Source organism: Oreochromis aureus, linkage group 23, assembly GCF_013358895.1.
Source record: "Oreochromis aureus strain Israel breed Guangdong linkage group 23, ZZ_aureus, whole genome shotgun sequence".
Lineage (NCBI taxonomy): Eukaryota > Metazoa > Chordata > Actinopteri > Cichliformes > Cichlidae > Oreochromis > Oreochromis aureus.
The window spans coordinates 38,434,623-38,445,148 of NC_052963.1; the positions used below are offsets into that span (position 1 = coordinate 38,434,623).

Here is a 10,526-nt window from a genome sequence, read left to right on the forward strand (position 1 = left end):
TTTTATAATTGATACGTGCCAGGTCCCTTCTCTTTCTCTTTTCCCTCCCATCTCCTTTTTCCTATCTTATTTTGTCAAACACCTTGGTATACCCTTGGTTTTTAGTGTGCTTTATAAATAACGTTTATTATTATTATTATTATTATTATTATTATTATTATTATTATTGCTAGAAGTTAAAAATCATTCTAAGCTGACTGACAGATGCCAGCTATTCAAGCACTAATTTCTCTATTTAAGGCCTCGGGCGTAGAGATGGTCGGCGATGCCCTGGCAACCTCTAGTTGCTCGGGGAAAATGTGTCCATCACTATCTGGCAACCCCCGGTGGTAAAGGAAAATAGAGCATTCCCCAACCAGCTGGCAAGTGGTTTCTGGAGGTTCCTGGCTGTTGCCAGGTGAAATCCATTGCAAAGAGGGTGCTGCACCAAAAACCATGCCAATTGCTGTGGTCTTTGGCAGATTGGCTTGGTCGCCTGGAGTTTTTTTGCATTTGGTGAGTGTTGCAGGTAAGTCCATGTCTTACATGGAAACCCCAGTCGACTATGGTGATATGCTAGCAATCGAAGCAATTGCAGCAAGGTTTTCGGTGTTGCACCTTCTTTGTGACTGATTTCAACAAATGACAGACAGAAATTTTCAGCAACTAGTTAACGAATATATGTTTGACCCTATAGACCTGTTTAGGAAACAAGCAGAAGGAATTAAAGAAAAGAAGAAAGATGGAAGGAAAGAAACAGAGGTGCCTAGTGGACAAAATAGCAAGACTCCATTAAAAGAGAAAAATCGTCTCATGACTGAACAAGTTGTCTCAGTTGGACACCAGAAAAGGCAAAGTTTGCTTTTCCCTCAGGAGTGATGATGGTTTTTCTTTGAAAAATAAAAAGAGTGACTTGGGCTGCAGGAACTGAGAGATAGATGTTTTGTCTCCAGAGACAGACTCTGGATGAATGAAAGAAAGGTTTCATATCAAAGCTGATGTGGGGGAAAAAAGAAAAAAGTAGGAGACCAGAAGAAAAGCAGTGTTCACATCTTACCCTTGACAACAAAGTAGGTTATAGATGTATTTCCCTTAGTTGAACTACTCCTTCCAGATTTTACCAATAACATACAGCGGAAAAAAGCCTGTTGGCAGTCTTCTTTTATTTTATTTTATTTTTTTCATCTGACTACTTACAGCTGCACACATTCATAACCAAGATACAAAGTAATCAAATATGCGGTTTTCACACGTCTGCACTATGTCGGGAGAATCAGGTCAGATTTTTATTCAAAAGTGTTCTTTCTCCTTTGTAGCACACACCAAGAGATAGTCAGACTCTTTCTCACTCCTGGAAATACTTTGTTTGGTTAAGGCAGGGGAGCTGTCTGGGTTCAGCGAGAGGGAGGCAGAACACGATGATTCCCTGAATCATGAATTCGCTGGACGACTAGTTTTTCTGCTCGCACATGAGCTCAGTCAGACATCACGCAGGCTTTGCAACAAGGAAAAACTGTTTAATGTTCCAGTGAGTCTTACATGCAAGTCCTCACATGTACCTTTGGGCAAAAATTCAAGACCGCAGTGCATGTGTGAAAACAGCTTTAGGTAAACCAGTCGAGCCTTGAAATAAATAATTAACTCAGCCATCTGGCCTGACATTGATCTTATTGTACATAAGTTTTGAGTCAGCTCTTTTTTCATTGTGCTTCACATTTTGTTTTGATATTTTCTTAACATTTTGACAGATGTCAGCTAGATTTCAAGATAAAAACTATAAAATATTTAGAATTACTAAAAGTACACTCATTGGTCAGTAAACACACTCTTGTCTTCTTTTCTGGTGCTTGAAATATGGAGGACTCTGCATTTGTGAGTCTATCGCTGCATGATTTGCATTGTATAGTTTTAAGGGGCATGAGCATAAAGTCAAACGTGCAGCTGCATATTTGAAACTGTAACATGAAAGGGTTTCATGTGCAGATATATTCTGAAGCCATCAAAAGACCATTAAGTTCTTGCTTCACATCAGCTTCATCTAAATAGAAGTTGAAATGTTCTCACGACGGCCGCTATGAAATTGGATGCTGGGTGAAGATGTCATTTCTGTCTGCGTCGTGCTTCCATTCAGACAGAACACAATTTAACAACCTGGTGATCAGTAGTTCTCATATATGTGTGATGTCTTAGACTAAATTATGGTAATCACCTTCTTTAAGACTGCATAAGCCATCATTTCACAGCCTTCTGCACATAAAGAACTTAATGTCCTACTTAGAGGGAATCTGTGAAGGTTTTAAAATGAACAAGCACAACATTAGAAAAATCTGAAACTGGCTTTGAGAGGTGGTTTAATCGTGGGCAGATTTATCCAATGGTACCACAAGAGTCTTTTGTTCTGCCCATAAGAATATTGTGTTTTCAGCTGTGTTGTGTCATCATATTGCTGTCAGGTATCTTACAATCCTCATTTAAATGCAAACATTTACCTAATTTTTGAAAACTGGCCTTTTTTTTTTTTTATAGAAGAACATCAAATGGATTTTTTACAGTGTTCAGCAACATTTACTCCATTCATAAAATATGCAAGTTCATTTGAGTTCATCTAACAAGACTGAACTTCAATCTGTGGTTGAACTGATTGTCTTTTAGGGCACAGTATCTTTGAGAAAGCCCTTCGAAAGCTGCTGTGGCACACAGGGTACAAGAACGGGTTGATGGCAGAGTTCAGCCACAGAAGCCAGAAGGTAATCTCGTACCAGTAGTTCGCCACACATTTACCGCTACAGGCGGCACGGATAATCATCAGTAGAGTGTACGGAGCCCAGCATATCCCAAAAATGCAGACTATAATGGCTAAAGATTTAGCAATCTTTTTGTCTCTGGAAAGCCGAGATCCCGGTGTCCTACGGCCAGGCACCATGCAGGAGGCCGTGTGCTGAAACAACCTGGAGTTTTTTCTGTGTGGAGAGAACTTCTCTCGCTGCATTAATATCTGACTGGCGTTAGGCTCCCCGCTGGAGGAGGGAGACAAGATGTCGTCATCTTCGATGACCGCAGAGATCGCAACAGGCTCGCTTGACATCACCTTCCGAGTCTTGACAAAAAACACGGACCAGCCTGCTCCATCTTTATGCTTCTCATTGTTCTTCTGAGGCTTGGCATTGTCTTCAGCACAGGCGGCCCCACTCTTATTCCTGCGATGGATGTTGAGATAGATGCTGAGGTTGAAAAAGGCCACCGACACAAACGGGGTGAAGAACTCAAAGGTAGATGCACTCAGCAGGAAGTACCAGGTGAAATAAAACTCAGCATAGCACTCGTGGGCCGGGACAATGCTGTAGCCGACGATCGTTTCCCAGAAGATGATGGCAGGGCCGTAGAGGAGGAAGGCCAGCACCCACACCGCCACCATCTTGAAAACAGCCTGGTGGGTCATGTTCCTCTGAGCTCTGTATTTAACCTGTGTCAGAAAAGAGGCACAAGTATGACTCACAGTGATGTGCTGTGAACAGAAACTCTGCATCATAATAATACTGTTTGTTACATTTCAAACACCCACAGCTGCTCAGAGTATCTTCCCCAAATGAACCCCTTGTTGCATTGTGCGGCTTTAGAGCAGGAGAGAGATGCTGTAAATAAAACCCACTCATGGAGCTCTTATACCACGGTGTGTCTCTGAAGCCAAAGAGAGAAGGGGAATGTCAGGCTGACAGCCACATTCACTGATGCAACACTAGTATGAAAGAGACATCTGGTTTCTCCCGATCTACCCCTCCCTCACCGTTGCTCATTCTCTTTGCTTTCACTCCATTTTCACTTCACCTCCTCTCGGTCTAAATGCTATCATTTAGCAGGGCTTCTCTATCTGCTGCTCTCCCCTTTGGTGTTGTTGTTGTTTTTTCAATCTTTTCTTTTTCTCACACAATCAGAATGTCTCTCTGCAGTTGCAACAGCTGGGTATATGTCAAGTGAAGCAAGTGAAGCTGCCAACGTGACTGTGGTTCAAGAGCAACTGGAAAAAAAATCAGTAGTGAAACAGATCCAATACAAGATGCTCATAAATAATTATGGCCCCAGTTTCAAGTGTTCACTACAAAAGCACAAGACTCCCTATTTCCACTGTAAATTAAAGAAATACTGCACCCTACAGGCTGAATGTAAAGAAACTGACCAATAGGCAGTCGAACGCAATCATCAGCCAGATTTTTTTTTTTTTTGTAAATCCAGTATCAGTTGACAGAAGGTTAACAGTTTTAATAAATTAAAAATAAGAGACTGCAAGAGGATACAAATATTCACATTGAAATATTTTTGTTTTACAAACATTTCTTTTGCTTTTATATCTAATACTGGCTATTTTTCCCCCTATGATTAAAGTCAATGACTCTTTTAGAGCAACGGAAGAATTACTCAGCTCGTACAAAATGTAGGGAAAAACTGAAAAAACTGAAAAGAATGATCAAAAATCAAAACAGCAGACAGTGAAATATACTTAAGAGGTTTTTGTCATATTTCAAGCCTGCTTAGATTAAAATGACTGTGTTTGCATCAGAAGTGAGTGAGTTTGGTCTCTGCCACAGAAGCTTGGAAAAATCCAGAAACTGTTCTAATATTCGTCAAACCACACTTTAATGACAAATACTGAAGTATCAAATCTCTTCATTCAGAGTAGGGGAAGTTGTCAAATGTTATCTTTATGTGTTGTCTTTATGTGAGAAAGAGTTAAAGGGACAGTTCACTAGTTAGTTGCCTGTAGTCCTTCTTATTCATCTAGACTGGTATGAGATCCCTAAAGAGTTGCCTGCCTTCTCTTGAATATAACACAACATGATATGATGAGCAGCAAAACAAGTCTTCGTTTAGCTAACAATAAAACTGCTCACAATGTTTGTGTTTTTTTTGGTCACTGATTTTTAATAATATTTTTAATTACACATTTAGTTCCATTATTTTCCAACAGAAGGCAGATTCTGTATAGCTACTATCACCAAAACTGAGCGGCTCATACCAACATAACATTGATTTTAAGGTGAACTTTTCCTTTACTTCTAGCTTTAAGAGTGAGCATTAGTGCCTACTCATGCACGCTAACACATCTCTGACTCACCCTGCTTCTTACACCCCCTGAAAAAAACCTAAAAAAAAAAAAAAACCCAATCACAAAACCATGATGACCCCAGTGACATCACTGTGACATAATGACTGTTATTTAACCCCCTGGAGGTCCAGAAAAGACATTCTGCAGCTGTTTTCACAGGATAAATCTGAACAGTGATGAGTAAACTGAGCTGTGTGATGGAATATACAGTTTATTTGATTGTTGAGTCCAGTGCTAATGTTTGCACTGATAATATTTTGGCTAAGCTGATGAACAAAGCACTCACTTGACAGCAATACCCTGGTGAAAGAACGAAGCTGTGAATACAAATGATTCTAAGCACACTACAAGCTGTTCCAGGGAGTGACACATTTTGGACCTGAATGTGGTCGCCTAGGATGTGAATTGCATGCACGTGTGTGTATGTGTGTGTGGTAATGAGCTCCTCCACAGACTGTACTTACTGCTCTTGTGACTGACAGGAAGCGATCATAACTAATAAGGACAATGTTGAAGACAGAGGCTGAACAAAGGAGGTAATCCATGACCAGCCACACTTTGCAGAGCCCTTTGCCCAGCATCCACCTGCCGGTCAGGTTATAGGGGATGTACACCGGGATGCAAAAGGCACCTGGAACACACACACAAACACACACAGAGATGCACACACACATCGCATTGGTGATTCACCAGCCACCAGCATCAATATTCACACTTTCCCATACCTTCACAGTTTCTGGGTGTAAGATGCATTACATGTGGCAGAAAATTAGCGACAAGACGCAGTTCCAGGAAACCTGTGACATTTTAGGAACAAGAACAATCTAATATGTCTCTTTCATTAATGACAAAGGTATAATTTAACTAAAGCTGTGGATAAGAGGAGCTTTCACTATGAGAGGGACGTGAGAGCTCTTCAATAAAACGGAGGCATGCCACAATTTCGCGGAATAGTCCGTTGTAATTTAACATGTGAATAACTCAAAAGGGATGTAAAGGTCATCATGAACTCGCCGCTAATCAATAGTTAGACGCTAATTACAGTGTGGGAAAATTACAATGTGCTTGAGGCGCGCGCAAAAAAAGAGTTTCATTCATAAGAATGGACTCAGACAACACGAACGGATAAAGTGACAAAGAAGGAGAACTTACCCACTAGAAAATCGGATATAGCAAGGTTCAAAAAGAAGTAGTTGCTTTGATTTCTCAGGGTTTTGTCCACAATAAAAGCCATGATGACCAGCGCGTTCCCTGCCACAACAACGACAACCAGAGTCACCATAAGTACCGATAAGATCACCACCAGGTAGCCCGGCAGGACAGCCCCAGCTTCCGACACCGCAGGCGTCAAGTTGCCGCTGGAGTTGGACTCCAGGATGTGCGCGCCCATAATTAATTGACTGCCAAAATCATTGTAGGGTTTTTTCATCGCACGCACAGACACACCGGAGAAGTCCAAAAACGCGCCTGAACGTCCCGCTCCACTTCATAACGACAAGTTAAACATGAAGACCTGTGGATTCGTGAAGACTTTTCCCAAATCTTCCATTTTTTTAAACACTAGAATAAGTCTCCGAGCTACAGACACGAGTTAAGAATACTGTGTAATAGTAATACTAACAATGATTATTGATCCTCTGGGTCCTCTCTCCTTTCTGGACTCTGTCATCTACAATCCCAGCTGATGCTGGATGTGCTGATACTGCGGAGCGCACCGTTGGTTTTGTTAACAACGTCAGTACTGACCAGAGGTGAGATAAAGTACTTAATCCGGATACTTTTTCAAAATAAAACCAGTCCTGTAAGGTTTCAAGACGAACAAGGCGCATCGGTGTTTTCTAAATCTGTATTCAAGATGCACATTTAATGTGACAAGTTATATTTGATGTCCTGCCGACGGCAGAAAATATAACAATGACAGCCAGCATGCAGCTTAATGAGCAACCTAAATAACAAGGCATTTAAAACAACTGCCCCTTTTAACACCCCTTTTAAGACATAGCAATATTCTTGTTTTCTGTCGGATTAAAATATAAAATTCCCTATAAAAACGTCCTTCTTGTATGTTTTCTAACAGATGTGACGAATTCTTAAACTTTTATTTTGAAAACAAAACAAATTCCGGCCTTGTTCAGATGATGTTTGCTATTTTGGACGATTTGCTTTTTTTGCCCACCCAACAGCTGATCAAAGGCTCATGTCTGCAATCAAAAGCTGAAGTGCTCCAGACGCATGAAGCAGGCTGAGATGAAATGATCTGAGCTTTATGCAACAGGATGTCGCAATAAGCCAGCCAGCAGATATTTACATAAAGCAACAAGTTCCGTGACTCAGAGGCCAATGTCCAGTGTGAATGACCATCTTATCCCTACATCCCTTTATTTCGCGAAAAAAATTACGTAATTATCTAAAATTACCACCGACTTATCTATACAAATACCCCCTCTTATTAAACACAGGGTACCCAGAACTCAGACTAATATCAGAACACAAATACGGGCACAAACAGAAAAATCAGTTTGTTTTCTGAGAGGACCCATTTGTCAGCCTTCTGATACTGGGGATGAGATTGTTCTTAACGAGTCCCAAAACATCACATGAAGGGGGAAAAACAATATCTTTTGTTATCAAATAATCACTCTTGTTTTCATAAGTGCATTTGTTTTTATTGGATAATGCCATTACTCTGAGTTTGTGATCCTTTTTTCTCTTTACTAATATATGTGATAATCTTGGAGGAAGGTTGGAAACCTAAAGAAAAATTAACATCCTGCATCTTTTCCTATACACCATTACTTAACCTCAGTGAAAAATGCCGTGGCATTAGAGAAAAGACACGGAGATTAATTTATTTAAAAATATCCTGTCAGTAACAAAAAATTATGACATATAAGGCTTTCAATGAAGCTGCCAAAGAATTATAGGATGGCATTATCTCCCTTTCTTGTACCGGAAATTTGTCTTATGTTTATTAAGATAAGGAGAAAAGCGGAATTAAAGCGCTTTTAATTTAAGGAAATTGACCAGCTCTTATCATGGCTGCCGTACTTCTTGGTCATTTTAGTAAAAAAAAAATAAATAAATAAATAAAAAGTAGTAAAAAATAAAAAAGAAGAAGACTGCCCATTTTATGAGCCTATAACTGTTTGCTATGTGAAAACCAGACCCATCAGAAAATATGAGTTGTAGGCTACATCTGTACATCATCAGTGAAAGGTTTTCAGGGTGTCTTTAAGTTGTTTGCGACATCTGTCATTAAAAAATGAGGAATTTGAAACTTTATATGAAACTTTTATGAGCTATTTTAAAAAATCTATTTCACAATTTGATTCAATCAATAATCATCTTTTTTTAAATGCTGAGAACTCTGGGGTGCCATACTTTGTTTTACACCTTAAATGAACGAGTGGTGTTAGGTCCACATATATTTTTCAACATTTATGAAATTAATGGTCTTTGGCTGTTTAAAACATGTTCAAGTTACAGTTATATGATGAATATGGGGTTAAAACTCTCATCTCAGCAACAGGTGTTGAACAAAAATATAGCATTAACTCATAAGGAACTCCATATTTATACAGTCTTGTGTTTTCAGGAGCTTAGGTGCAATAAGACAAATTAGCATAATAACAAAGTGTTTATTCCTAAACCTTTCCCAGTTAAGGACCCTTGACATTGATTGCTTACAGTCTGGAAGCTAAAGGCATCACCAAACAATGGATTTTCTCCTTTTTTACTGCATTTGCCACTATGACGTGCAGTCAAGCCAGTTTTGCTGCACTTTGCTGAATGCGAGCAAAAATTATAGCTCTTCAGATTTCTCGCTGCTTCTGACACATCATCAGTAAACACTACTGACCCAGTGCCATTTGATGCCATGCATGCCCTGCGCTGAGAGTTCAGAATTGCTTTACCTTTCATTTTACGATGTGTTTTATTTAACTCTAATCTGTCCTTCCTCTTCTCTGAGATGATGACTCTTTGGCACCTTGTGATAAAATATCTGCAATTCTTCTTGTGAACAATGGTATTGTTTTTCATTTGGAGAGTGGTTGTCACTTGGCTAAACATTGTACACGGTTTTCTACGAATTTACCAAATTGCCAATCCAAATGTTCCTGCTATCGCTTTCTGTGATGGATTCGTTTGAGCTCATCTGTCTGTTAATATGTTCACAGCTTCCAAATGCTCCACTTCAAATCTTTTGCCATGCTCAGTTCATAGAGAAATACCCCAGACCTAGAATGAGTTATCCAATAAGATTTGAGTCTCTAAAAATGTACCAAAAATGGCTGCAATTCCTCAATGGCGAATACTTTTGTCCAACCACTTCAGATAAACCAAATTCATTATACAGGGAGTGCAGAATTATTGGGCAAATGAGTATTTTGTCCACATCATCCTCTTCATGCATGTTGTCTTACTCCAAGCTGTATAGCAGGGGTGTCGAACTCCAGGCCTCGAGGGCCGGTGTCCTGCAGGTTTTAGATCTCACCCTGGGTCAACACACCTGAATAAAATGATTAGCTCATTACCAGCCTCTGCAGAACTTCAAGACATGTTGAGGAGGTCATTTAGCCATTTAAATCAGCTGTGTTGGATCAAGGACACATCTAAAACCTGCAGGACACCGGCCCTCGAGGCCTGGAGTTCGACACATGTGCTGTATAGGCTCGAAAGCCTACTACCAATTAAGCATATTAGGTGATGTGCATCTCTGTAATGAGAAGGGGTGTGGTCTAATGACATCAACACCCTATATCAGGTGTGCATAATTATTAGGCAACTTCCTTTCCTTTGGCAAAATGGGTCAAAAGAAGGACTTGACAGGCTCAGAAAAGTCAAAAATATTGAGATATCTTGCAGAGGGATGCAGCAGTCTTAAAATTGCAAAGCTTCTGAAGCGTGATCATCAAACAATCAAGCGTTTCATTCAAAATAGTCAACAGGGTCGCAAGAAGCGTGTGGAAAAACCAAGGCGCAAACTAACTGCCCATGAACTGAGAAAAGTCAAGCGTGCAGTTGCCAAGATGCCACTTGCCACCAGTTTGGCCATATTTCAGAGCTGCAACATCACTGGAGTGCCCAAAAGCACAAGGTGTGCAATACTCAGAGACATGGCCAAGGTAAGAAAGGCTGAAAGACGACCACCACTGAACAAGACACACAAGCTGAAACGTCAAGACTGGGCCAAGAAATATCTCAAGACTGATTTTTCTAAGGTTTTATGGACTGATGAAATGAGAGTGAGTCTTGATGGGCCAGATGGATGGGCCCGTGGCTGGATTGGTAAAGGCAGAGAGCTCCAGTCCGACTCAGACGCCAGCAAGGTGGAGGTGGAGTACTGGTTTGGGCTGGTATCATCAAAGATGAGCTTGTGGGGCCTTTTCGGGTTGAGGATGGAGTCAAGCTCAACTCCCAGTCCTACTGCCAGTTTCTGGAAGAC

The 10,526-nt window shown here is 40.4% G+C and overlaps 1 protein-coding gene across 3 annotated transcripts; it reads right to left on the minus strand.

Moving 5' to 3' along the window:
- Window positions 1–2,313: 2,313 nt before the first annotated feature.
- On the minus strand, window positions 2,314–6,919 carry LOC116331060 (histamine H3 receptor). 3 transcript variants are annotated; one of them, XM_039606404.1, is made up of 4 exons: window positions 6,702–6,919; window positions 6,233–6,331; window positions 5,545–5,711; window positions 2,314–3,442 (listed from the first exon to the last, which is right to left on the minus strand). In XM_039606404.1, the coding sequence occupies exons 1-4, from the start codon at window positions 6,907–6,909 to the stop codon at window positions 2,585–2,587; spliced, it is 1,332 nt and encodes a 443-aa protein (XP_039462338.1). In that variant the 5' UTR covers window positions 6,910–6,919; the 3' UTR covers window positions 2,314–2,584. The 3 variants fall into 3 exon arrangements, with proteins under 3 accessions (XP_039462338.1, XP_039462339.1, XP_031609443.1); XM_039606405.1 differs by lacking the exon at window positions 6,233–6,331; XM_031753583.2 differs by having other exon boundaries at window positions 6,233–6,823.
- Window positions 6,920–10,526: the final 3,607 nt, after the last annotated feature.

Bases quoted from the DNA above. Each gene is read 5' to 3' on its own strand.
- LOC116331060 (XM_039606404.1), bottom strand. From the start codon at position 6,909: ATGCGCCTTGTTCGTCTTGAAACCTTACAGGACTGGTTTTATTTTGAA. The intron at 6,332-6,701 runs GTTAGTATTACT...TTGTTGTGGCAG, and splicing joins CCAGAGGATCAATAATCATT to GGAACGCGCTGGTCATCATG. The intron at 5,712-6,232 runs GTAAGTTCTCCT...TGTGTGTTCCAG, and splicing joins TATATCCGATTTTCTAGTGG to GTGCCTTTTGCATCCCGGTG.